General features: G+C 48.7%; 9 protein-coding genes across 9 annotated transcripts; 2 read left to right on the top strand and 7 right to left on the bottom strand.

The window, feature by feature from the left end:
- Positions 1-1804: 1804 nt before the first annotated feature.
- FSUBG_4584 (major facilitator superfamily transporter) lies at positions 1805-3645 on the top strand (the record flags this gene model as incomplete). The annotated part of the gene is made up of 3 exons (XM_036682589.1): positions 1805-1954; positions 2007-2301; positions 2351-3645. The coding sequence occupies 3 exons, from the start codon at positions 1805-1807 to the stop codon at positions 3643-3645; spliced, it is 1740 nt and encodes a 579-aa protein (XP_036539999.1).
- A 785-nt stretch (positions 3646-4430) lies between these two features.
- Positions 4431-5249, bottom strand: FSUBG_4583 (oxidoreductase dltE; the record flags this gene model as incomplete). Its single annotated transcript, XM_036682588.1, has 1 exon — positions 4431-5249. The coding sequence occupies one exon, from the start codon at positions 5247-5249 to the stop codon at positions 4431-4433; it is 819 nt and encodes a 272-aa protein (XP_036539998.1).
- A 1285-nt stretch (positions 5250-6534) lies between these two features.
- FSUBG_4582 (carbonic anhydrase) lies at positions 6535-7593 on the top strand (the record flags this gene model as incomplete). The annotated part of the gene is made up of 3 exons (XM_036682587.1): positions 6535-6720; positions 6767-7329; positions 7425-7593. The coding sequence occupies 3 exons, from the start codon at positions 6535-6537 to the stop codon at positions 7591-7593; spliced, it is 918 nt and encodes a 305-aa protein (XP_036539997.1).
- A 935-nt stretch (positions 7594-8528) lies between these two features.
- FSUBG_4581 (Rtm1p) lies at positions 8529-9410 on the bottom strand (the record flags this gene model as incomplete). The annotated part of the gene is made up of 2 exons (XM_036682586.1): positions 8529-9193; positions 9251-9410. The coding sequence occupies 2 exons, from the start codon at positions 9408-9410 to the stop codon at positions 8529-8531; spliced, it is 825 nt and encodes a 274-aa protein (XP_036539996.1).
- Positions 9411-10307: 897 nt separating this feature from the next.
- On the bottom strand, positions 10308-11177 carry FSUBG_4580 (pre-mRNA splicing factor cwc24; the record flags this gene model as incomplete). Its single annotated transcript, XM_036682585.1, has 1 exon — positions 10308-11177. One exon carries the CDS (start codon positions 11175-11177, stop codon positions 10308-10310), a length of 870 nt encoding a protein of 289 aa, XP_036539995.1.
- Positions 11178-12202: 1025 nt separating this feature from the next.
- On the bottom strand, positions 12203-13812 carry FSUBG_4579 (mannan endo-1 6-alpha-mannosidase DCW1; the record flags this gene model as incomplete). The annotated part of the gene is made up of 5 exons (XM_036682583.1): positions 12203-12778; positions 12825-13069; positions 13121-13444; positions 13498-13659; positions 13713-13812. 5 exons carry the CDS (start codon positions 13810-13812, stop codon positions 12203-12205), a joined length of 1407 nt encoding a protein of 468 aa, XP_036539994.1.
- A 2917-nt stretch (positions 13813-16729) lies between these two features.
- FSUBG_4578 (small secreted protein) lies at positions 16730-17173 on the bottom strand (the record flags this gene model as incomplete). Its single annotated transcript, XM_036682582.1, has 1 exon — positions 16730-17173. The coding sequence occupies one exon, from the start codon at positions 17171-17173 to the stop codon at positions 16730-16732; it is 444 nt and encodes a 147-aa protein (XP_036539993.1).
- A 1396-nt stretch (positions 17174-18569) lies between these two features.
- Positions 18570-20507, bottom strand: FSUBG_4577 (glutamyl-tRNA synthetase; the record flags this gene model as incomplete). The annotated part of the gene is made up of 2 exons (XM_036682581.1): positions 18570-20091; positions 20143-20507. 2 exons carry the CDS (start codon positions 20505-20507, stop codon positions 18570-18572), a joined length of 1887 nt encoding a protein of 628 aa, XP_036539992.1.
- An 829-nt stretch (positions 20508-21336) lies between these two features.
- FSUBG_4576 (CMGC SRPK kinase) lies at positions 21337-22812 on the bottom strand (the record flags this gene model as incomplete). Its single annotated transcript, XM_036682580.1, has 2 exons — positions 21337-22226; positions 22275-22812. The coding sequence occupies 2 exons, from the start codon at positions 22810-22812 to the stop codon at positions 21337-21339; spliced, it is 1428 nt and encodes a 475-aa protein (XP_036539991.1).
- Between the last annotated feature and the right edge of the window lie 3808 nt (positions 22813-26620).

Here is a 26620-nt window from a genome sequence, read left to right as displayed (position 1 = left end):
TTAAAAGATATTATAAATATTATAATTTAATAAAGTATTAATATAATTAATTAATATTCTAATAATAAAGTTAATATAAAAGTTATATATTTATAAGTATTACTAGTTTTAATTTAAGTATAGGTTTTTTTAATAAAGCTTTTAAGAGTTTTATAAACTAAGCCTTTAGCTTAAATAGAATTTAGTCCTTAAAATATATTCTTACTAAGTTCCTCTCTGATAAAAGTAGGTGCTTTTCTAATAACGTTTTAATATGCATGCATAGGAGTAGGAGCGGAAAGAAGCTATTATGTTGTTAGCCAGGAGCCGGGAGGCCCGGAGTGGCGAGGTGTCAAGAGCAGATATGGAAGTGCACCGGCGGCATGTCCGGTTGAGAACATTGTTCCCGAGTACAACTAGTGGTTCTTGTTCTTTCAAATGGTTCATTGCTGGCTACAATCCAGATGTGCTATATGCAGTTGAGATCCGTGACTGAGAACTTACCAGAACAGGGCTTACACTCTTCAGTAAAGCCCACGGACATCTTCCGAGACAAGCCTCAATCCCCGCAGAGCTTAAGCTTGCGCTTGTTGTTCAGCTGTGCTTCCAAACAGTGCTTAAGTACGGAGTATAGTCTAGACGAGAACAAGCACACGACCCATCCTACCTAATGGCAAGAAGGCGTGTTGAAGTTACAAGCCACTATGCTATTTGATAGCTGCCTCCTTGGACAGAGAAGTGGCAAAGGGGAATCAATAACATGTTAAAATATACGTGCATATATCAAGTGCAAGAAAGTAGAATGAATTACTGTGAATCCTTACCGCCAAGGACCTGCCAAACATTAGCCAACTATTCCTCGTTCCGCGCTTCGTCTAATTACCACCATTAGACTTAATCAGCGCGCAAGCTCAAGTCTGTGCGCATGGGACTACCTCAGTAAGATAGCACACCCTATATTCGGATTGCTCAGCCCTCGCATTAGCGTACTCATTCGTGGCGTTGTCCGTTAACCTCTATGGATAGGTTCAATAGATAGCAAGCTGTTCTCTATGGCGCCTGTAGACTTCGTAGGCCCACGGACTAAAATCACGGGGAAACCCTGCTCAGAATCGAGGCAAGCTTTTGGGCTAAGCAGGGTTCCCCGCGCTCGACCCCGTGGGTTAGCAGCTTAGGTCTACGGGGCCGAGGTTGCGCCAAGACAGAAACGGTGATATACTCCGTGGTCGCAACTCGCTACTTCTGCTGGAATCTGGAGACTCTTGCTGCTCTAGATGTATCGGGATGGCCACAGCGATCAGAGAAAGGGGGAAGGTGAACCAAGATGTTCAGTTCTGAGACTCTTTCTACTTTGCTGAAGCACCATACATCGAAGTCAAGCCTACTTGCTTATCCCACCTCAATATTAAGCATCATTCTTTAAAAAAAGAACAAAGTTGCGATTGGCAGATCGAACGACGTGGCTTTCCTGCAAGTGTGGGTTCCATCTCCAGATACTAGACTAGATTCGTGTTAAAGGTGCCGAAGACCCGATCACAAATGACTTGTTAGGGTCATTTGCCATCACAGAAACTCTGGAAACTATCAGTCTCCCTGGCTTCTTATCAATTCCTGTCGTTTAAATCAAGTCTAGACTCTCAATAGCGTATCCTGACCCCTCGTTTGACGACAGGATGCCTCGGCACCTTGATCGGAGCAGTCTGTATAAGTAGGATAAACAGTCGATCAGTGTAACATAACAATATACAATTTAAATACTCCTAAATCCCTACTTCACTAAGCAATTCAACTCTTCTTCGCTAGATATTCTATTGCAGATATCGCCATGGGTCCGACGCAATTGGACGCCAGTGGGCAGAACTCTGAGAGCGAGAAGCCTACTCATGTAGAGACTGAACATGCTGCCGTTGCATATCAGGAGAAGAATGCCTTCGAGGCTCATGCGGATGAGTCGGGTGAGGGTCAAGATGCAAAGGTATACACACCACGAGCCCTGATATTCATGCATACTGACGACCATATCTCAGATGACAAAAAGACGATTCATGGCCCTCGTTGCGCAAGCGTTTCTCTGGACAGGCTCCCAGATCCCAGTCTATCTATTCGGAGGTGTCCCGCCGTACATCTATGCTGATATCGGAGGACACGATCGTTGGACCTGGTTTGTTCTAGCCAACCTTCTGTCACTAGCAGCGGTCTGTCCGTTTGTGGGATCTCTATCGGATATGTTCGGTCGTCGATATGTTGCCCTCTCCGGCGCATCGTTTATCGTCCTTGGAATGATCGTCTGTTCTACCGCCCACACTATGAATGTCTTTATCGGTAAGCCTCCATCCCTTCCCCTGCAGATCAAAGCTAACTAGTAACTTAGGTGGGATGGTCTTGGCGGGTATCGGAGCTGGTATCAACGAACTCACCGCTCTAGCAGCAACATCTGAGATGGCACCGACTGCCCAGCGTGGCAAGTACGTCTCCATCCTGATCTTCACAATCGTGCCTTTCTGCCCCTCTGTTCTCTGGGCACAGCTCATCGCCGCACACTCGACATGGCGATACATCGGCCTCTTCTGTGCTCTTTGGGCTTTTGTCGGTCTTGTCTTGACAGCGGTGTTCTACTTCCCACCGCCTCGCGCCAACTCTGAGGGTCTGACTCGAGGAGAAATCTTGAAGCGCATTGACTTCGTCGGTGGTTTTCTCAGCATTGCTGGAATGATCTTGTTCATGGCTGGACTGCAGTGGGGTGGATATATGTATCCCTGGAAGTCGGCGCATGTCCTTGTTCCTCTGATTCTTGGAGCGGCTTTGGTGGTCCTTTTCGTCGTCTGGGAGGGCTTCTTTGCGCCGTATCCCATGTTTCCCCGCCGTATCAACCAGGCACCGAGGATTCTTACCCTGACACTCATCATCACCTTCATCTCTGGTGCCAACTTCTTTTCCATCCTCATGTTTTGGCCTACGCAGGCTTTCAACGTGTACGGTCATGACCCTGTGCAAGTCGGAATCCGAGGTATTCCTGTTGGTTTCAGCATTATGGCCGGTGCATGCATTGTCCTCTGGCTCCTGTCTGTTTTCAGAGGTGCAAACAGATCACTCATGGTTATCTCGAGTATCCTGATGACAGCTGGATGTGGCGCCATGTCTGTTGCAAGACCCGACAACATGTCCACCCTATGGGGAATTCTCGTCCTGGCCGGTCTGGGTATCGGAGGAATCGTCGTCCCAGCAAGTATCATCACGACAATCATCTGCCCCGACGATCTCATCGCGACTATCGCAGCGCTTACTCTAAGCATCCGCGTCATTGGCGGCAGCATCGGTTACACCATTTACTATAATGTCCTTGTGGCCAAGTTCACACCTGCTGCTATTCACTACATCGGTGGTGCCATGGTGAAGTATGGCAACATCACCTCAACTGAAGTCATCGGGGAGGTCATCGGGCTGACCAGTATCTCTCTACTGGACGAGATTGCTGAGGTACCAGGTATCAAGGGAAATGAGGCGCTGTATAAGATTGTGATCCAGGCTGGCCAGACTGCTTATGCTGAGGCATACAAGTGGGTGTATTATGTGAGCATTGCCTTTGGTGTGGTTTCTGTGCTTGCTTCTCTTTTCTTGGGAGATATTGGGAAGTATATGGATGATCACGTCGCTGTGGTGATGTAAAGTGTTGCATCTACGGAGGCATGGTACTATAAGCCATGACAACGAGTGTCATAGTTAACATAGTTGATGAAGAATACGACAATAATTCATTTAATTTGAACTCGGACAGAGATCTACATAAACTGCGCAAAACTCATCAAGAATGAGACTATTGATCGTGGCTTATCACATGTGATTTCAGCTCTGACATCCAGCATATTGCTTATAGCTGAAGTAATCCTCGCCACACCATCCGCATGCCTACCTTCCCTCTTTAGCTTCTTACATAGCCTTTTTAGAACATCAGCATGACAGTCAGGTAGTTGAGAGGTAAGCCAGGACAGGGATGTGAGGCTATGCTTCTGTGGCTTGAATATCATACGAGAACGGGCCAGCTGAGGATGCGCGATTTGCAAATCATGCAGTCTTGTTTCATAGATGCCCGGCTTCATCCGAAATATTTGTTGAAATTTTATATAGCTCAACTAATGTGGCTAGACGGAGGGGAGTGTGCATGAGCTATGAAGTGAGTCGAATTTGAGGAAAGATATTGGTCAGTCCATTTCGGCTGATGTTCCAGACTTCCATTAAGAGATCGTGCATACTGAAAATGGTAGCGTAGCGTAGCAGAGACCACAGCGGGAAGGAATTAGGTTTATGCTTAATTATGCAAGCAACTATGCAGGAAGATTGGACTTCCTACTAACATACTTACATACTTACAGAATAGATTCCAGATAGTCTCTTACACGCTACAGCCCTTGAGAAGCTACTAAGTTCTTCAGTTCCTAAGTAATTCTATTCCCCTACTTCTTTAGATACTTAGCCAAAGATTTGTTGATAAACTCCCTCCCCGCCTCATAAAGCTTCATTCTCTGCGTCTCAAACCCATCCTCCTTAAACAAACTCTCCCCCGGCCCAACAGCAAACTGCTCATCACCCGTACCAAGCCCCTCAAACATCCTCTCCGTAAACTCACCAAGCGGCATTCCAATCTCTCCGCCGTTCACCAAATCAGGCTGATGCTTCTCATCATGCAACTCTGTCTGAACAGCTGGCGGAAAAACTTCAACCATGCGGATATGAGAAACTCCACTGGCTTTGAGTTGCTCTCGAACGTTGAGGATGAATGTGTGCAGCGCGGACTTGGATGCATTGTAGTTTGGTGTTCGGATCATGGAGGGGATTAGACCGAGCGTGGCGCTGATGTAGATTAGATGGCCTTGGGGCTGTTTCTTGAGATGAGGGAGGAATGCTGCGGTGAGATGCACGGCAGATGTGTAATTGGTGGTAAGTTCGTTGCCAAGAACAGATAGATCCAGAGTTTCAGGGTTTGTAAAGTCAAATCCTCGTTGAATACCTGAACTGAACACGATAGAGTCCAAATCTGGATCAGACTGGGTGATAGATTCGGCAAAGCTTTTGATTCCTTTCAAGTCCGTGACGTCAAACACAACAGCCCTTGCACTATCCTCTCCATGTTTCTTCACGAACTCTTCAAGCTTATCACTCCGTCTACCGACGACAATCACCTTTGTCCCTGTGGCTATGAGCTTGGCGGCAAGGGCCTCTCCAATACCGGACGAGGCACCGAGCACGAGGGTCTTTTGGTACAAGGGAGCCATGTCAAGATTGAGTTTCGAAGGATCGCGAGATGAAATCGAAGAGAAATGACAGGTGACAAGCTTGCGTATGTCGTATCAACTGCCGTGATTGGTAATGCTAGACGAGGGATAAAGTGGGATAAGAAGCCGAATTGTCGGTAAGTTGAGGCTAGACTGGGTTGTGCAGGATAGGAAGGAGACTATAAGAGAGCTTAATACTCGAGTCTTGGCAGTTGTGATAGAGTTTGGGATAAGATTGTACTGTAAGTGAGGTTGAGTGGATTTATCGTTGTCGTCATGATTCCATTGGGTTCTGTTATCGCGAATCCACTATCGCCAAGTCACCTGACTCGATCAGTACGGAGAAAGGTAGCATCGTTCAAAACTTAAGCTTATTCATGATCCTTTCCCAAACTCCATTATTGAGAGATTTGAGAAGATGAAATTACCATTCTCCACGCCCTCGAGTCATTCTCAAGCCACATGTCGAAGCCGTGTGTCAGATTACAGCCAATGCACTGCCAAGGAGTCCAGAACCTCTGCCCCGTCTGAGCCCCCCAGACCCTTACCCTTACCCCCTGGAACCCCCTGGCGCTTGGCAACGGCTTTCTCTGGAGGTTTTGTTCCAGCCAGTGAAGTCTCGCTCTTCATCTCCATGGAGAATGTCCAGTTTAATGCGCTTACTCCGCGGGGCTTTGCGGGCGTAGATAATAACATGGCACACGTCATTTTATTATCCAGAGTTACGATACTCGGGGTGAAGATCGATAAATAACTGGGTTTACGAGTGCAACGCTATCAAGTACGGCAGTTCTGAGCATTGTTCTGGCCAAAAGCATAATTGATTCATGCAGACTAATGACAAGTTCAGGGTCTCCTCTAACCCCAAATGCGCAGTGCCCCAAGTTTCAACCGGACACTCGGACTTAACTTGACAGGGTATACCCGGCGACGCTTATTTCATTTTCTTCAGCAATACTGATTTCCGCCCAAGCGATGATGAATAAACACACCCGTTTTAGATCCACCGCCCCCGGCTTGGCCGGTAAGAGTAATTGTGGCGTGACTTTGGCGGCAGTCGGCTAGCTACCGTTGCGGTTGATGTAAGCCCCAGCCTGTAGACCCCTGGATCATAACCCTGGGTTTATATTACCTGTCGGGGATTGTAGGGATGAGGATGGAGGAATACTTAAATGGAGAGTGTTTCTCGGTTTCATGCGCTTAAGATCTGTAGAAGCTTGTTTTTTACCTTGTCTTCGAGTTTCATAAGTTTCCCCAGCTTTTGGCATATATAATACCTTTAAATATGACTTCTTGGATATCTTTGTTAGCTGTTCTGGCTGCCTGTGCGCCGCAGGTCCACGCGTCGTGTGCGTATGGAACGCATCTTCATAGGAGAGCTGATGTTATCCATGCTCCCAAGTTTGGATACTCTGCTGCCAATGTACGCCACCCGATCCCCTTGGACTTCTTCTTCAGTCTCTCTTATCCAGTGAGAGCTTTAGAGACCTCGATACAGTACTGACGTTATACAATAGGGTCCAGCAAACTGGTACAACTTAGACCCCAAGGCCAACGAACTATGCGCAACCGGCCACCACCAATCCCCCATCAACCTCGCCGACGGCTCATTCAACATCCTCTCCGCCTCGGACCTAAACATCGAGATCCCCAACTTCACCAAGGGCGCTGAGTTCGAGAACTTGGGAAGCACCGTGGAAGTAGTCACCGAAGGACTCGGTGGTAAAATCACCATCGAAAACACGACATACCACCTAAAGCAATTCCACTTCCATCTGCCTAGCGAGCACATCGACAATGGCACCAGTCTAGCCATGGAGATGCACATGGTGCACTCCAGTGAAGATGGCAAACTCGCTGTCATCGGTGTCTTCATCGATCTCGACGACGGAGCGGTCGATTCGTATAAATTCAGGGAGACGCGCAAGGGCAAGACAGACACCCCTGCTACGAAATCCACTGTCGTTACCACCGTGCTGAACTCGGTGGATAAGATTGCGACCCTGGGACAAACCACTCACATCAAGTCTCTCAAAATGTCCGAGATTGTGTCGCTTCTTAACGAGGGCGATTTCCAATCGTGAGTTATACTAAGCATGCCAAGAATAAAGTGATGCCCGCTGACGGTTTTTGTTGTCTTAGATACTCGGGCTCGCTTACTACACCGCCCTGTAGTGAGAATGTCAAGTGGTTCGTCTCCACTCGGAAGGTTTCTATTCCTACGCGAACTTATTTGAAGGCCCGATCTGTCATCGGCTACAACGCTCGCTTCCCTCAGAATGTGCCAGGGGAGGAGAATATCTTGAGCTTGGTCGCTGACGAGATTGAGCACTACGATGACTAAATTGTGCTATGTAACTTTTACTATGGTGGTTGTTTATTTGGAGTAGAGGAGTCACTTTGATGAAGTTGGCAAAGTAACGTATGGGAGGCAAAGTGAGCGATTATTTAGATGTATCAATATTAGAAGGCGACATAAACGCAGGCATAAGCATAATATTACGATCAATTTCCGATTCCACCACGTTTCTCCGATGCAAAAGTGTTATCGCCGAGCCCTTGGCTTCGGTACTCTATCTCCAATGTAACTTCAAGTCCTCATCGAGAACGAGAACGAGAACGTTGCATCCAAATTGGAAAATGTCGTCGCTTTCGACGTCAGTGCCCCCATATCTTGGCATCCAACGTCTGGAGAACGTGGGGAACCGTCTGATTTTCTGTGTTTACCCCTGGCTAGCTCAAGAGTCGGTGCTGCTGATCTTCTCCCCACCTGTTTGCCTAGGTTCGACGGTGCTAAAGCCACCCGCTGTCAAGTTTGTGTGACTATCATTTCTCTTGGCGATGAGTTTTCGGGATGAGGATGGAGTTATATGGACTTACAGTAGCATTGAGGGATTTGCTTAAGTAAAGGGGATTTTGGGAGCGGTTATTAGAGTTTGGGGTTCTGATGTTGTGGATATTACACCGAAACGCGACAATTTCTCCGTGCTTGGTTGGGGCTGTCGTGGACAAACTCTATTTCTTTGTGCTATCCCCGATGACCGGGATATCCTTGGACATGCAGTAGCTGCTGACAAGAAGGACACCAGAATATCTCAAGATCTATTGGCTCGTCTATCATTCCATGACATCGGTAGTGTAACACATATTCGACAAATATCAATCAAGCATTTATTATCTCGCTGAAACTGTATCTTATACGAAACTCCCCCCAGCAAGCTAAAGTACAAATTACCAAAACTCTTTCTTCTATCATACTAGCCCCTCTATCAAACTGATCTAAGCCGTGCTGGTCATTGGTCGTTGTCTATAAGGATCATGATGAATGTGCAAATCAGCCGGGTACCAACTCAATGCCAGCGCCATAACCATAGCCATGAGGAGAACATCAAAGACATAAATCGGCCACTCATGCGCCTGCAAATATCCATCATCCCCAAGCCCAAACTCAACCAATCGAAAAACATTTCGGAACAGAATCAATATCGCACAGGTATACAGCACACCGAGCATTGAAACCAAGTAGAGTCTCGGATTAATCGCCCCAATAAGTCCTCTTTTCGCAAGTCGTGCATGAAATACTCCCGCACAAATAAGGAAGATGACCAAAATGACAACCTGGAGAGCCAGTCCAGCCAGAATAACATTCTCTCCACTGTTCTGATCAGCGGTGTTATTAGCGTTGACGAGCATTCCTGCGCCGCAAGCCTGAACGACGAAGCATAAGACATCGGCTATTACAAAGAACTTAGAAAGCCATGCTGTTCGAATAATGGAAAGGTCTGGATGCTCAGTGGCGCGGATGATTCGGCCGAGGAACATGTAGATTGCTGCGGAGAAGAAGATGGGCGCCAGGAGAATCAGGAGTGTTTGCGTGCTGTAAGATTCTTGGTCTTGTAGATGGTCGGTCGAGTATATCCTCGCACCAAGGCCCGCAACCTCAACTATGAAATAAGTATTAGAAGGATGGTCCATAGTGTTTGAAGTGAGTTGCGACGTACAGAGTCCTCCAATGACAAGAACCAAACAGAAATATTTTCGATAGCGAAAGACATAGCCTAGGTGAACAAAACTAAAAACTGCAAAGACTACGCAAGCGACAAGCGCCAATATTTTTGAGGGTCGGTAGAACTCGTATACGTTATCAGCTGTGGTTGCCATGGTTGATATGAGCACAAAACCAACGGATGAAAGAGAGACTTGGGCTAAGAGCTTATATCACCACAGAGATCTTGGTGGGAGAGAGAGAGAGAGAGAGAGAGAAACAGAGATTTTGAAGGAATTTCAAGGGAAGTGCGTGGTTTAAGAGTCTTGTAAAGGTCGGGAAGTTCCATACTATGACGGTGCGGTAACTCACGCGCGGTTCTGGAGTGAGACGGGTGATTGGCTTGGACAGCGGGTAAGCCGAGCACGATCAGAATACAGATTGAGGCCAGAGTGATTCTAGAAAAGATAAAAGGTAAATGAATGCTTCGGTTGGAATGGCGACTGAATCCGTCAGTCCCTCCATGACCTATTCTGATATCATACCTTAGAAGTTCAATTTTCCAATCTTATCCCGCTAACTAACATCCTCCCAAGATTCGCTTTGACGCATATACATGCACCATCTCAGGCAAAGAGCAGACTGATACCAATAGAGGGTTGGTAGATTCTGATCGTGATAACTTGCCCAGGGTGCTCTTCCACCTTACTCCGGCGATACGAGTTAATTCAAAGACGAAAAGTGCATTACCTATCGACTCCGCCACAGATGCCAGCGCGAGTCTGAGATGGTAAGCTTACTGCTGTTCAAACTGTATTGTCTCTTAGAAGGCTTCGAGAGTCCAAGGCATACATCGCCGAGGGCAAATCTGGCTTTCATCTGAGCAGTCAGACATTTGACAAGGGGCACTTTAAGGAGCCATGTTCTCATCTCATCCTTACCAGAGTCAGAGTTCTTGTGATATATGAGCTTTGTATCATGCTTCCATTCCTTCATCCTTTCCTCTCCCTCCAGCCCCCGGGCTGGTTGTTTGATAACTTTATCAAGGGCAAGTTACCGTTTGTTTATAGAAATCATCTAGTTATACTCTTCGTGCCCCCTTCATCGTCTAATCCTTGTACTGCCCCATCCCGCTTCTCTTCATGCTCTCTCTTCCGCCGCAACAGCTTCTCCAATTTCGACGCTGTGTTGAAAACTCCCATGGTCGCGGCTCCGCAGTTCTTACATGTCGGATCCTTCCTGTACCTCTTGAGGGCACATGCCTCGCAGAAATAATGGCCACATCGAGTGACGACAGGTTGCTTATAAGGTTTCTCGCAGATAGTGCATGCAAAGGGGATCTTGTCCAGCATTTCTGTATCTGCCTCGTCCTCGACAACATCTGCCTTTTCGCGATTACCACTGATCTTCTTCCGGCTCTTTCCCACGTCTTCCCATTCTTTCTCAAGCTGCCATCCTTGCTTAACGTCTTCTCTTGAATGCAAGTAGATGCACGCGTCCCCGTAGCCACAGAAACCGGTCTTCTTGTAATCTTTGCAGACGTCGGGTTTGAAGTCGAAGGTTGTCGTGATGCGCACATTGGAGGCGGTACGAGCGGGGCCCTTGGTTGTCGGTTGATCATACCAGTCCTTCCGCTTTGTGGCATCGTTTGTGTCTGATAGTGGCACTTCACGATTCGCGCGAAAGGCTGTAGGACCGTGATCTTGATCGGGATTCCGTTGACTCGTCGATGACGCTGAGATTGCGCCCTTCTTGTTGCGCTTAATCCGAGGTCCGTCTACAGCGTCGCGTTCGTCGTCTGAAGAAGAGGAATCGTTAGAGTCGTCATGCGCTGGCAAGGTGCTAGCAGGTCGCTTTCTCACGCTGTCCTTGGCTCGTCGGCTCCTTTGTTTGAAAGCGATGGGGGCGGGCATCACTGTTTCAGTAGTGGGTAGTTCAGCCATGGCTTGGTGTCACGTCGATCAGGAGCTCGAGAGAAGTGGCGGCTTTTGCTGTTGATATCAGGAGTTAATGCGCTGCGTGCCTGATTCAAGTGATCAAGGTTGATAAACTGGCCCAAAGGCGAAAGGCTGCGAGGTTGAACGAAACATGGCGCCAGCTCCATAATTTATGATGAGTCAGCCGTTCTGGGTCTACAGCAGCTAAGTTCCTGTGGCGATAGAAGCTCTCAGCCACAAGTCTCCAGCAGCTTCCATCAAAGGCAGTTTTGTCATACTGACCTCGTTGGTCGATTGTACACATAGCCTTAACAAAGATAAGTCTCCTAATTAAAAATAGAATAATATGCTTTTGTACTGACCTCGTTGGCTCAGCAAACGCCGAAAGCTTAAGGGCAACATCAGAGCATTATCGCAGCTGATCTTGACCATCGCTACCAAGTTCCTTTTTTTTCCGTGATATGTTAATATGTACTTCACAATGATGGGTGCGGCATGTTCGCACAACCACGAGTGCAATTGCAATGAATTAGCCAGCCAAGTCAATCCGAAATCAGCCTTCCCGCGCGTCCCATTCCCCTCAATCGCGACAGAAGTCGCTCGGTCACATCGACATGCTCGGCTTCTGGTGATCCTCACTAATAAACAACATTGTGTGGTGCATGAGATTGATCGCTCAGTCATGCCGATAATGCGTCTCGGATCTACCAACAACTCGCGCGCTTCTCCCCGTCGCGTCCAACACAGCACCGTGATCCTCAGGCGCGACGTTGAATTGAGACGGGTCACGAGGTCAAGACAAGGGCGCATCTGTAAACAACTTATCAAGCATCTGTATTTAAACAAATCTATCAGAATGCTGCCTTTCATTGGGTATCTCCCATCAAGGTCTTAACAATCCCCTCAATCCTGATGGGACGCGTTCAACTCCATTCTCCAACAAAAGAACAATCACAAACAAAAAAGTAATTCCTCGCTCGCCAGTCGAGTTTCTTGTACATGTTTACAACCAACGCCATACTTAAAATCGCTCAATCAAAACACATCCATCCAAACGTTCCGACTGCACTCGCAAGTACCAGGAACGTCAGGATACCCGCTCCCGCTCGATCCGCAGTCGTGATGGGTTCCGGCTCCGGATTATCATGCGAATCCTCACCGGCCTTGGGATCGCCCTTCGAGATACCACCCGTACTATTCGTCGCAGGCGGTTCAGCATCGCCAATCAGTAAACTCGACACCGCAGCTAGCACGTTCATCTGCTCGCCTGCACCACTAGTTTCGTCAACAGCAGGGTCCACGAATTCGCCGCCACTCCAGTAGAAACCGCATTTGCGACCGGAATCTCCGCCGGTGCACTGCTTAACCGCTGCTTCGGTGGATGTCTGCAGCACGGGGAGGATGCGCTCCGCCGTGAAGGGCGCGACTTGTGTTGTCACCGCTAGCCAGCGGTGCACGTAGCCCTTGAAGGATAACATGTCGGTCGAGCAGGCGCCTTTGCGGCCCTCGCAGGGAACTTCGTACATGATGTCCTTGGGGAAGAAAGTCTTGAGCGTGGCGTCGAGGAGCTTGTCGATGCGGTCCTCCCATACAGTGGAACCATTGGTCTGCGATTGTAAGTGAATGTTGTAGTGGAGAGGTGAGTGGACTTACAAAGTTGTACATAAAGGCAGCGCCTTGGATGAGAATGGCGGCGTTGTAGGAAAAGGTGGCCTTGTTGATGTCGGTACAGTTCTTGCCGACGTGTCCGCCATCGTAGACCAGCCACTTTTCGTGGTCGATGTAGTTGACGCCCCAGAGCCACTCCCACGTCTCTTCAGCGTGTTTCGCATACGTTTCATTTCCAGTGTATCGCGCAAGACGAGCCCCGATGTTGAAGAAGCATCCGTTAGCAATTGCTGCAAAGGTTAGCTACACCTCCCCATCGTTCAATCTCGGGACAAACGCACTATTCTTGTAATCGTATCCAGAGTTGGTGAAGGGAATCTGCCATCGCATTCCACCGTTGCACTCGTCGTCGTGTCGCTCGGGCTTGGCCTGTGTCGTCCATACGGCCTGTGCGAGAGCGAGCCATTGGGGTTTGTCCTCGGGTGGGTTGGGGAACTTGTTCTCTGCTGCGAGCATGGCGGACATGCCCCAGAAGCCTTGATCGTCGTTTCCGAGGGATGCACTGTGGTTGCTGGGCATGTAATCGTGGCCGTCGCCTGTTTGGTGAAGCATGCCCTCCATCACTACGTGGTTGTAGCTCTCGTCGCCGGTGAGTTTCCAGTAATCTGGCTCCAGTTAGTCTTCCTTTCATTTTGGTGAGGTGTCAACGCCGACGCACCGATATACGTTCCCATCATCGCTCCACCTTCCCACCAGTAGTAGTCGCCCTTGTATTCTGTGGGAGGACCGGGCAAGATACCGGGAATCATGCCAGTCTGGTTACCGTCATATTGCAACATGAGATCGTACGCAAGTGCCCGTGCCGATTGCTTAATCTCATCTATTTTACGGTCAGTACTCCTCCTCCATCTACAGCAGCTGTCGGCATCGTACCCTTTGTTCCAATCTTGTAGTACTGGGCGTCGACCGATTGAACGAGAAGACATCCCAGAAGCGCAGCATGAGCCACAAACGCTGTCGGTGACGAAAACATGATGTCGCCGTGATCAAATATGAGTCCCTCTGCAAGAAACGGTTGTCGATATGAGGCGATGTCGTGATATGGTGGTCAATCGAGGTAGCTTGTAAGCGAGCGACACAAGCACCAGACCTCAGCGTGTGAACTAAACCCTCCCGCCAAAAGAAGACAGGACCGGGAAATAAAAGTCCAAATGGGATAAAAAACGAGCGTTTTCGATGTCAAAGTTTACAGCAAAAAAAGCGAATGCAAAAGGTAAGAAAGAAAGCCGACAGAAGAGAGATCTGGGTAGATCAAAGGTGGGACGGAAAGCCGGGGATCTATTCTTTACTACGTACATACAAAGCACACACAAAAACAAGGGGGGAAATAAAATGGCACTGGCAAGTTTATTGGTACGAGCCAAGTCTCTGGGCATCGGGGCAGTGCAGGCGCTGCGACGAGAGGTATATTTCCTTGGCGGGTTTTAGGCCTATGGACGAGACAAGAAGGTTGAAGAGCCAAGACGCCAGTGACATGGGGTGTTTTGATCATGGCTTTATTGGCAAATGGTCAAGTCTTGGCGAGGGGGCAGCCACGTAATTGACATTTTGAACCTGATTTACAGTGCATGATGAATTGCACTAAAGGCAAGACGATAATTGTAGGAGAGCTCGTCGGAACAAACATCACGACCCATGGATGAGACAAAGTGAGGTGAAGGTCCGTCCCATCACAATAACGAAGTAAAGCCAAGATCTCCTGTACTAGGGTGAGATTCTGAACGAGCCACGCAAGCAAGCCCTTGCACGATAACAATATACCCTCTCCTCCCCTCTAATCTATGACAGTTACAAAGTACTCTTCTAAAAGATTCCCCCCTTTCACAGAAGAGGGCGCTAAACTTTAATGCGCCCAACTCCACCCAATTGGCCCAGCCCCTGGTATGCTTAAATATTACCTTATTCTTCCTCCGCGACCACTGAAACACGGCGCTGCAAGGAATCAAGTTTTGAGGTGCACGCGGCCATGGGAGATACTGGAATGAGGAGTGAGCTGGTGACACATTCATAGACATGTTCGTTTATTGACTGTAGAAAGAAGAAGAATAAAACTGGTTTACTGCATGGCTGGTGCTAAGGTCTCGTGAGGCTAATGCCCAGATTTGATCAAAGGGGCTTCTTGGCAGACCGTCATTACTTGGCGGAGTAAACAGCATGACATTTCCCCCGAGCGTCCCGGGTCCTCACATACCAAACACACACCAAACTGTCACTCGCGCTCGTATAAAATACCCGTGTGGCTATGTATGTATCCCAGCAACGGGCTCATTATGTATCCGTAACTTTCTTTTTTTTTTGGTAGAGAAGGGGAAAAGTCAATTGGTACGCGCCAAGCTAAGCAAGACATACGCGTGTCGTCGGTCTTGGGTTTTACCACCGTTTCTGAGCTGGCATCATCTTGTTTCAGCTTGGCGAACGCCTCAATTGACTTTATTCCGACGATCTCAATTTGCGTTTTCTGGTGAATATATATTGTACTTCGTATCGACGCGTCTTTTGTCGGTGTGGGTAAGGCCCCTCGGTGTTTATGTTGGCGCCTGTTGCGGGATTAGAATGAGGGCTTGTTCCCCGCCACGGCGTCAACTTCGCGGCGCTTCTTTGACGTATCGCAGCTTGGATGTTGGGTAACTTCACTGTGAAGCCACATTTATCATTGTGGTGAGTTCCAGCGCAGGCTTCTAGAATTGTGTATAAGGCTAGTGATCTGCTCCCGACGGTTGGACGCGTATCAATTGTAGGAACGGCCAGAACGGTCTGCGTGTGCAACATTGATCTAACCTTCTGGCATTGCCGCGTATCACAAAATTGACATCTTCCAGGCGGTTATGCGATTTGAGATGTAACAACGTACTTAAGTTCTGTGGTTTTCCATCGAGGAAGCTACTTAATTTTTAGGCGGTGAACTTCAAGCGCCTTCAATTTCGGGTGTTGCGGCGAATGATCACATCGAACCGCTGGCGTTCACCAACGTCGATAAAGCTGCACAGGTAGGGGAACTTTTTAATAAATGCGGTCCCATAGAGCGCAGGCCTTGATTGGCAATAGATACCTTGATTAACGTTTCTTCATTAAGAGTGCACCATATGCGTCTTCATTCTGTGCGACACTTTCCACTTGCCATTCATCTAAGAGATGTAAATTTAACCCGGATGAGATTAAAAGCCAGAGCCTCCAGACACGACGTAAAAGCATCGCCACTAGTTCAATTAAATAGACGTACCGTATGTGATCAAGACGCTCCTGGTCATTAAACAATCGTTTACCAATGACAACATTCAACGCCGCCGAAAATTGGAAATATGCCATCTGCAGGGTAACCGGGCATTAGACCACTAAGCTCCAGGCGGTGCAAGGCCCCGCGCTCCAAAGTTGACCAAGGACAATTGATAAGATATTAATTGACAACTTATTATAGCATTCGGTGATGTTGCAGGGAATGCATTCGGCGTATGTTTCCATTCTAATTACGCACGCATTGCTGTAACACGGACTGTCCGTTGGGTTAACATTCTGTCTGCACACTCAATAAGTAGCTTTGACACGACAAACATTTCGGCCAACAGGTATTTGTCGGATAGTTTACAGCTCGCTGTTTATATTACCTGTTACAAAATATGCAATGTTATACTGGTTGTTGTTGTTGTTGCGTATGCTCATGTGGCAATGTTGATTTCGTTACGAGGTGCCGAACGGTCCGGCCGAAAGCACAACGGCACTCGGCCGATGAAGCGATGGATGTCACACTTTCACTTCGGGAATAATTGACCAATGAATGCTGAATGCGTGCGTTTATGTATTGTGACCCCAAGCCTTCCGTACCTCAAATATGTACGAGCAATTATCATCCGTCAATCCCTATCCCCAATCCTCCACCATTAATCCAGTGTCGCTTAGTTGGGGAGAGAAGCAGGAGCATAAGACTGATCAGGCTTAACAATCTTAGCACCAGCAAGCTGCTTGTCGGTATAAGCAGGCCAGATGATCTGCCTCTTCGACTTGGACACAACAGACAGCGTAGTGAAGCCATTGTCAGCGCCAAACTGGTCGCTCCAGCCAGAGGTGATGGTGAAGTCGCCGCAGGTGCTGGGACCCGCGCTGCGCTTCTTGCTGGCGCCGGGGCCCTTGACGTCGTAGCGGCACTCGTAGGGCTTGCCGTTGCCCGTGTCGATGCCGAACTTCCAGTTGCAGATGGAGTCGTCGGAGCGGCAGTAGCGCTTGGCGTCGCGGATGGTCCACTGCGCGGTTGAGGCCATCATGCTGACCGAGTCTGCGGCGGGTGCGGCTGTGACGCCGGTGGCGGCGAGGAGGGTGAAGACTGCGGCGGAGAACTTCATTTTGAATGTGTTTGTGGTTTGTTTGTGTTTGTGTGTAGAGGGGATGTGTGTGTGAGTGTGATGATGAGATGAGATGAGAAGGAAGAGAGGTTGAGGGCTGTTTATATAGACATTTCTACACCACTGGTCTAAACTATGACATAGAACCTCCAGCTATTCTAAGCCCAGTCCCACAAAGCTATACTGATCCGTGCTATAGCCAGCTCACGGCGAGCTCCAGCTTCAACTTGCCTTGTAGTAGAGACCTCGTGCGTTGAGCAACACGAGGTGATCGACAGGCCGAAGCTGGATCTCGTATTCCAAACCCGCACCCACCGACATCAGCCGATGAACCGCAGCGGGAGGCGTAGAAACTATGCATAAGCATAAAGCGGCGCAGAAGAAGCATAAAACGGTAGTATTATTCTTTAATTGCTACCTCGTGATTCACTGTATCAGCGCATAATCGAAGCAGAAGCTCTCGTATTGCTTTGCTGTGAAGTCGGGCCCCATCACCAAAATAGCAAACAGAACCTGATCAGATAATTCTTCCGTTGGGTAATGTACAGTATTTCCGATGTTTCCGTCTTGGTTCTACGTCACAAACTGTGGAGATGCTCTTGATCCATCGCTCGATGTAGCATCTCGTATTACTCGGATCTCACGTTACCTTCAGTCATGTTTCCTTACTGTACATGCCCAACATTAGTAATGAATCCTTTCACAGCATCGAGACCGTTTCTTCTACGCCACGATGCGGGAGCAGCCCTTCTGGGCTGACATCAAGGCTTGCTACAGCGGGGTTACCGCATCCGACGCGCTAGAACCGTTCTATATTCTATACTTAGGGGCCTGGTTCACTCCGTCCATCCAACATGTCACCAATTCTCAGTGCATCCATCCATCTTCAATAGGTAAGTACCTATATCCGAATCACTTCTATTCACTTCACATATTCAACGTCATAATCGATCATCTTCTAGAAAATCTCCGCCTAATGTGGAGATTCAGACCGCACCATCATTTCCCCTCTCGTGTAGCTGATTACAGGGTTGATCAATCGCCCCCTCTCGTATCCTCAGACCTGCCCGCTGTTCAAATCTCACTGTACATTCTGATGCGCATTGAGAAGCACTCGTTTCTGCAGGGATTTCCCCATCGTGTCCGAGAGGATACCGCTTTTGGTGGATCTGCATCAGCGCTGACATCAATAGAGCGAATCATCATCGCGAAAGGGACAGCGTGACATATGCTGCACGCAAAACTGTGCAAGGGACTTCATCATGGTCCTGATATTTTCCTCTTTTTTCGCATTTCTACCACTGTACTTTGTCTTTTCATAACTACATGTCCGTCATCAAATCACACAAGACTTCATAAAAAACCCCGCCCTTTTGTTTAGCTTAGCTTAGCTTGCTTAACCCTTCTGGCCACCTGTGGGGACCTTGAACAGGACAGCTCGGCCGTCGGGACCTTGGCCAAGAGCCTTGTCCACACGGTAGTATCCCTTGCGCTCCAGCTGGATAAAGTCGTTCTCCTTGAGGCCGGCGATGCTAGCGTCGACCAGCGCATCGACCTTCCAGGCGGTTGTCTCGGCCAGGTAGTCGTCAAGGTTGTCATCCTTCTCTAGCGTGTCCTTGGTGATGAGGTAGCCAAAGTCCCAGAGCTCGGCCTTGACCAGGTTCTCGGGGTCGGCCGCTAGCCAGTGGACCTTCTTGCTGGTGGTCTTGAAGTCGCCGGCGAGATGCAGCTCGAGGTTGAGGTCCTTGATGGGTGAGGCCGACTTGTCGAGGCCGCGGACAATGGCGTTTCCCCAGCTCATCAGGGTGATCTCCTCGTTGTCGGCGAATTCAGCAACATCGGCTTGGTCGAGGAGAAGCTTGGGTCCGAATGTGACCTGCTTGGTACCAACGTCGGGGTTCTTGACGTGCTTGGGCCTGTCCTCCTTGTATGACTTCTCGGGACCGCCAGTCACGGTGACAGTAACGGCGTCCTTCTCCTCGATGGCCATGTACCGGGGTACAACGGGGTCGAGCATTCGCTTGTTGATAGCCCAGATAGTTGTCCAGTCCATGGTGACGATATTCCGGCTAGGTCCCTGCTTCAGCATGAACTCACGGAGAGCGGGAACGGTCAAACCGCGACGGAGGATACCGCGGACAGTGGGCAAGCGAGGATCATCCCAACCGCTGACACGACCGGTGTCGACAACCTTGGTGAGCTTTCGCTTGGAAAGGAATGTTCGGATAAAGTTGATACGGGCAAACTCCCAGAGGTTGACCTTGCGGAGCTTGAGGTTGTTGATGAACCAGTGGTATTGCTCGTTGCGGTCGGCATACTCGGTCGTTCGGAGCGCGTGGGTGACACCCTCGAGACTGTCGACGACGGGGCAGGCGAAATCGTAGGTAGGGTAGATGTTCCAGTCCCAGCCGGTTCGGTGGTGAGGAGCGGGTTCGGCGCCCTTCCAGTTGGGGAATCGGTAGATAACGGGGTCTCTCATGGAGCCGTTGCTTGAGTCGAAGGCGATGCGAGCGCGGATGCAGTGTTTTCGGCCCAGATCTGTGCCGTTCTTCATCTCTCTAAACATGGCCAAACTCTCTTCAGCAGGACGGTCACGTCGCTTGCTGGCAAGACGGTTCTTGCGGTCATCCTTCTGGACCTCGGGGTCGGTGTCATCGGCGTATGCGTTACCGTCGAGGATCATCTGCTCGGCAATCTCGTAGAGCTCCTTGAAGTAGTCGCTGGTGTGAGTGACGGAGACGTACTTGATGTCCATCAATTCGAGATCGTGGAGGATAGAGTCCTCGAACTCCTGCTTCTCCTTGGAGGGGTTTGTGTCATCGAATCGGACGAGGAGCTTGCCATTGCCATCGGGGGCAGTCTTGGCGAAGTAATCGTTGAGCAGAGCAGCCTTTGCGTGACCAATGTGAAGATAACCACTTGAAAGGTGTCAGTAAAGTCACGCGATACTTGCTCGGTGAAGAACATACCTGGGCTCGGGAGGGAAACGGGTCACGACACCATTCTCGGTGTTCTGGAGGCCAATGTTGTAGTTGGCACCACCGACGCGCTTCTCCTTGCCAGAGTTGAGCTTCTCCTTCAACTCGGGGTGAGCATCCTCGATGAACTTGAACCACCGGGTGATGTTGGCGTAGGCGCCCTTTCGGACAAGGCCAATGGCGACCTTGTTGGTGCGGAGAGCAGTCCAGACCTTCTCGTCGGCCTCACTCAGGGTGTAGCCTCCAAGGTAGGTTCGGAGAGTAAGGTGCTTGTCAAGATCAGCGGCCAAGGGACCGAGAGTCTTGAAGTCGGCTGTGGCGAGCGCTGGAGCCGCGCTCTCAGCGTCGAAGCTCATGATGGCGGGGTTGGAGGAGGGAAGGTTTGTCGGGTAAAGTGTTTGCTGTGGCAATCGTGTGCTGTAGCTTCGTCTCGTTCGTATGCGTCTACAGGTCTCGTTTTCGATCTCGTCTTCGTCTATGCAAGAACGGAGTGGGAAGCGTCTGGTAGAAGTAGGTCTCGTTGCCCCAATTTGAAGCCCGAGATTTTGGAGGGGTCAAAGATTTTGGCGGGGTGATTGTGATGACTCAGGATCTTGGTAAAAGCACGTGACCGAATCGTGTGACAGGACTGTCAACATTCCACGAATGCTACCATTTGACTCTTGACCGAGTATTTATAAGGGATGAATACTTTATGCATTCAATTGTTTGTATATGGTCTAAGGTATTTCTTTATTTCGCCCAGTCGCACCGATCAGGGGCAATTCGCTCACTCCGTTCCCATCGTCTTACTGTCAGCCCACCAATAGCGAAGCCGGAGGAGCTTTGAGCATTGCAAGAACAACATTCTCATCTGTGAGGATCATCTCGAGAATTTTTGCTGATGAGCCACACCGAAAACGGAGAACATCCGTATATCGGTCAATAGTCACCTTATTTTGATGACGATTGCATGAATAAGATCTTGGATATCCCGGCGTGGCAACCCCAGACCAGGCCGGAAACTTACCCGCCGGCTCAGAGCCGGCTTCTAGACCACGACACTCCGGGAATAACTACCGGGTGTACTGGCCTTGTAATGGGAACAACGCGTCACCTCGAGTCTGTAATTATGTTCTGTGTTTTATCTATTGAACTCCCTAATCATGATCTCATAACTCTCTTCAAGAGGCTGGAAGCAAATATTCATCTCGTATCGTCCATGTGAAACCATGGATGAGCTAAGATATGTCTTGCAGACACTCGCTGTGCAGGCTCGTAAACAAAAATCCCGGATATCAAATCAGATAGCAAGTCAGCTTCCTGCGTCGATATTTTCGGCAGTGACTCAATGATCTTGTCAACTTTGTCGGAGTATGCTCCAAGGTAGACATTGTCAATTCTGATCGCGGCCGGTTTCCAAAATTTGTTGCTGTAACATTCCAGATATGGCTTGTTCTCATCCTTCACTCTTTCTGGCGCAGTTGATGCTGACTGAAGCTCCTCAAGATTCTCTGGTTGATCCCAGATATCTCTGATCCATTGCGTGAGCGATCTCGTGTTTTCGAGCACTTCGCCTAGGGGCTCGCCATTGGTCGTGTCCGTCGTTGGGAGGCCATCATCATCGAATAGAGGCTCACCCCATGATGTCGGCATGCAGCCAAGGTACTCGCTGACCCATCCAAGCAAGTTTGCTGGGCTATCGACGTTGGGAATTGAGAAAGGAGAAGAGCCTGACCTGATCTGTAGGATAGAACAGCCCAAAGCCCAAACATCACTCGCCGGGCTGGCAGGTTTTCCAACTGCCACCTCAGGCGCCAGAAAGCCTGGAGGTGTCCCAAGTGTTTTCCTCGGGGAAGACGAGGACAAAAATGCTTGATCACAGTCGATCAAACAGATTTCATCAAGTATGAGATCCTCTGCTAACGTGAAGTCGAGATTGCCAACGATATATCGAGGCGCTTCTGCGCCAGTAGGTTCCCCAGAAATTGTTCTCAAGCTATCACGTTGAGGTTCGCCAAAAAGATCGTATATACCTTGATCATCAAGGTGATCAAGGTTACGGATGCGAAACACGATGTTGCTCGGGGTAAAGTCTATGGAGGATCAGTAAAGTGAAGGTAGGGAGGAAAAGCGCTACTTACCTCCATGACAAAGCCCTTGGGAATGAAGATGTGCGATAGCTTTGGTAGCTTGGGAAGCTACTTTACGTGCCAGCCAGGGGTGAATCCTACTCTGCAGGTATTGGGACATGGTGTTGCAAGAAGGACCACAAGGTGGTAGGACTAGACATAGATGGCGGCCATTGGGTCCTTCGATGTAAAAGAAGCGTTTGTAAGTAACGAATCTCTCATCGTTCATGCTAGAAATGATGTTGTGGCACATTAATGCTTTCTCTTCCATCATAGAGGAGTCCGAAGCTGCCACGATCTTGAGTGCCACCCAGGTTGACTCCCAAGAATCGTAAGCTAGCCATACGACGGAGAAGCCGCCATGACCAAGCTTGTGGACAATTCTGTACCGTCTGCTGTCAAAGTGATCGCCGATGTGAACTGGATGAAAGCCTCCTCTTCGATAAAACTCAGGCTCCTCTGTGTCGATAATCTGGATGGTTTCAAACCGACAGGACTCGTCAGAGGCGACTGATGTATTGCTGGTACTTTTGCCAGTTGAAGGAGACATATTTAAGCGCCCTTCCTCAACTACCAGATTTGGAGAGGATTAGAAAAGATGACGGGGCTGATGTAATAGGTGGACGGTGAAGCCTCGAGGTTGTTGGTTGAGCAATTGAATCAGGCAACAGCTTATCACGTGCGAGATGTCAAGCTTGGGTCGGACAAAGAGCCCGGCTTTGAGAGTCAGATGCTTGTAATCGGGTATGCCATCATGTACTCGTTGTTTCAGTTCCCGATTCGAGTTTACTTTGGCAATACGCATACAAGGACGAGTTTGAGTTATGCCAGTGGCGTGTGAATGGAGATATCATTAGTGGCAATCAGATCAACACGCAGCATCCTGCCGCTACCAATCTAACTGCAACGTTGAGTAGCGCAGCCATCAGTAAAAACTATTGATCAAGGATCAGATGAATTCCTTTTCCAAACCCGCCGAGCTCCAAAAGGCACGGGACCCTTTCGAAGCTTCCTGTTGGCTTCCATATTGAATTGACTTCTATGATAAGTACTTGATAGAAGTTGTAATTAGTGTAACGTAGCCAGCTCTTGATGTCAGTCTGTCTTATCAAGTATGTATAGTAGCGATAGTGCTACTCGCTTGCTGTTGTTTTTGCTTGATTGTCCCACGCGAAATCATTTAACGTCGCGAGATCAAGGACTTGAAAGCCCAAACAAACCCGCGCACGGCTGATGCTTGTACGTAAGAACGTACCTATCTTCGATATCATATTATTGCTATCGTTACCTTGATCATTGCCACTACCTCTAGCACTTCTGTGGCCGTTGTAAAGCTTGCTTTGCTTTCGCAACAACAAATCTCTATCATGCGCAAGTTGGAGCCGCCGCCTTTATTCAGCACTCAGCGGCTGTCAACATCATCAAAATCCACTTGGCTATCTCTTTTATGCTTATGGCTCCTGCTTTGGATACTCGTTGGACTCGTCTGGATATTGCTGATTTCGATTGAACCTCCTTGCAATAACGGCCCTGCTTTGACAAATGTTTCCCGCTCACAATGCTCTCACAGCGGTAGCAATGACATGGAATTCTCGCTTTCATCTATTACCGCCCTCCCTTGGGGGTCTTTTAATTCTATTTATAGCGAACTGGTAGGCACCTTTCTAGGCAGGTTAGTGGACTTGATGGACAACCAATTCACATCCACAGCCATAAAACAGGGAAAAAAGAATATCGTAAGAGGTGATCCGTGCTATTGGCGACCCCTTCCTCAACTTCTACGAATAGTTTCCCCTGGTCATTGACTTCCCAGTTGGACTCGCTCTAGCGAAGTTTATCCTGTTGACCCAAAGCATTACCGGCTTGTTAGTGCAAGACTTGGATGAACTCTTCCACCACTTCCATCAGACAGACGATGTCTGGGATAGCCATTTCCTGTCCTTTTTTGGCCTTGCCCATCGTGACACAGTCAACCCCATTAGACCCCGATTGCCAAAAGGCCTCGCGGATCGATTGCAATCACTTGTTACAAAGAGAGTTACCTTGGCCGATCGATCAAAGCTGGAACTGGTGCCCTGACAGAGGGTCCCTATTTTGCCACTGCCACGGGACTTTTGCCAGTGAGGAAGCTTTTCTCAGATACTCACGCCACTTTTGTTGCGTCGTTCGTTCAGTCACCGTGTCAGACGTGAGTCCCTCGACCAGTGTTGCTCTTCTTGCTATGCTCTGCTTTGGCCTGTCCCTCCCCTCTTTGCTAACAACACATGAAAGCATCGAATATTCAAACGCAACAACAGCCGATACATGTCCAAATCAAGCCATAGCCGTTCCATTCCGTGCCTACTTCACACCGAGCCATGAGAAGCCCTTGAATAGTCTCGGGGTCGGAATCAAGGAGAACATCGATATTGCTGGCGCCACAACATTCGACTCCTCTAGCCTACGGTAAATTCCATGGCATCAGATCCCAGAATACCTTCGCCACCCGGAGATTTCTGGATCTGGGCGCCGTCATCTTGAGAAAGAAAGAAATGGGCCAGTTCACTGATGCTGAAGGTCCTGCCTGTGACTTTGTCCACTTTCATGCTCCCTGGGACCCTCGCCGCTATTGGGTTCCTTGGTGGGAACAGTTATGACTCAGGTGCTGCAGCAGATGCCTACCATTGACTCGACTTTAAAATTGGCACTGAAAGTAAGCCTCTGCAAAAATTTCCACGAAAGCAATCATGCTGACATAGGAGAAGTGGTGGAAGTGTACGACAACCTTCGCTAGCCAGTCGTTCTGCCGCCTCCGACCCTCAAGGAAAGCTTTGAGCGCCAAAGAAACTATTGTTATTCATATTCACTGCGACAAGAGATTGAGCCCGGTTCAACTGACGTACCATGATTGCGTCTGAATTAGTGATCTAGATGCCATTGGTGTTCTCTCAAGGGACCACAACGATCTTCGCACTGTCTCCTACTACCTCTGCCTAGACAACACAGAAGAAGACCTCAGACAAACGCTTGAGCTTAATCTACCTCAGCCATATATTCCCCATCGAGCGCGATATGCCGCCAGAGACCTACGACAAAGACTTCGGACAGTCGACAAAGTTTTGGGCGTAACGTGATGCAATGTGAAATTTCATCAAGAATGGACGGAGTCCCATTCTAACTCCGAAGCCTTTATGGAATACTTCAAGAACTTCTTCTACAATTATATCGTCTGGGGCTAATCAAAAGAGCGATCTACATTCAGAAATGAGTACTAGGCTAAGTTTAGTCGTCCATCTTATGCCAACACTCTGTGCAGATTTCGTTATGAACTTGGCAGCAACATGACCCAACAACACCTTTCAAACCTGCAGTCTAAGCGCCAAAAGTTTCAAGTCTTTATTTAGGCTATTTTAGGCGACATACAATTGTGGTTACGCCGTTCAAGTTTCTTGAGCCTGATCGACGCGACAAATGCAGATCAGAGTGAGTTTTACCCAACTGCCAGATGATGCCGAGGTTCCGCCGCCTCATACCAACATTCTGCGCTCTTCCCAAAAGCCAGAGTGAAGTAATGAGAACGAATCTGGCTGGGGACTTAGGCCGACCTTTCAGACACCCATGACTGGCCAGCCTGAGATTGTTATTCCAGTGAGTCAACTGCCAGCCTTATCATCTGTGATTCAGCGGGAGGAGAGCTATGGAATCATCGCTTCACTAATTGGTCCTCTAGTTAAGCCTGCACTTCTTAACTAGTAGCTGTTCTTGGCAGAGGTTGACTCCGCCAGGAATGAACATGCACACTATTGACGTATTAGAGAAGTTATCAAAGGAACTTGGCGTTTCACAGACTATGCTCACAGTCCGAACGCCATTCCATATTGATTGGGCTGTCAGCGGGACTCAAGATGGAGCTGAAAAGGCGAAGGCTCTAGAGGACGATGTACAGATATCAATATACCGTTATTTCTCGATACTATTTCCACCCGGACCGGTTGTAATTGTCACTAATACTTTCCAACCACCCAATCAAGGGTCTCTGGCGTCGACTCAAATAGGCTTGCTCGAGTTCGAACTGTTGTCATTTTCGCTATCTGCAACATATGCTTGTGCCTACTTATGTGATTATTACGTTATCAATATGTCAGAATCAGCCGAGATCACTAAAGACTTTGAGCCTATAATCTTACTTTCATAACTCCTATCCTCAGACATGTATAATTTTTTTGATGTCTTAGTTAAGGCCGATCTCTTCTATCTGTGCAGCTTTGGAAATATCCCAAGGTAGTATAGGCTCCCATCACCTACCGCAAACCCCGCAATCCCGGCCTAGTTACCTTATCTAACTACTACTCGCCTTTCACATTCTCAAGATCCGTCAA

This window comes from Fusarium subglutinans (genome assembly GCF_013396075.1).
Source record: "Fusarium subglutinans strain NRRL 66333 chromosome Unknown NRRL66333_c0000041, whole genome shotgun sequence".
NCBI lineage: Eukaryota > Fungi > Ascomycota > Sordariomycetes > Hypocreales > Nectriaceae > Fusarium > Fusarium subglutinans.
Note: the sequence above shows the minus strand (reverse complement) of the source record. Positions and strands in the feature narration are given on the sequence as shown.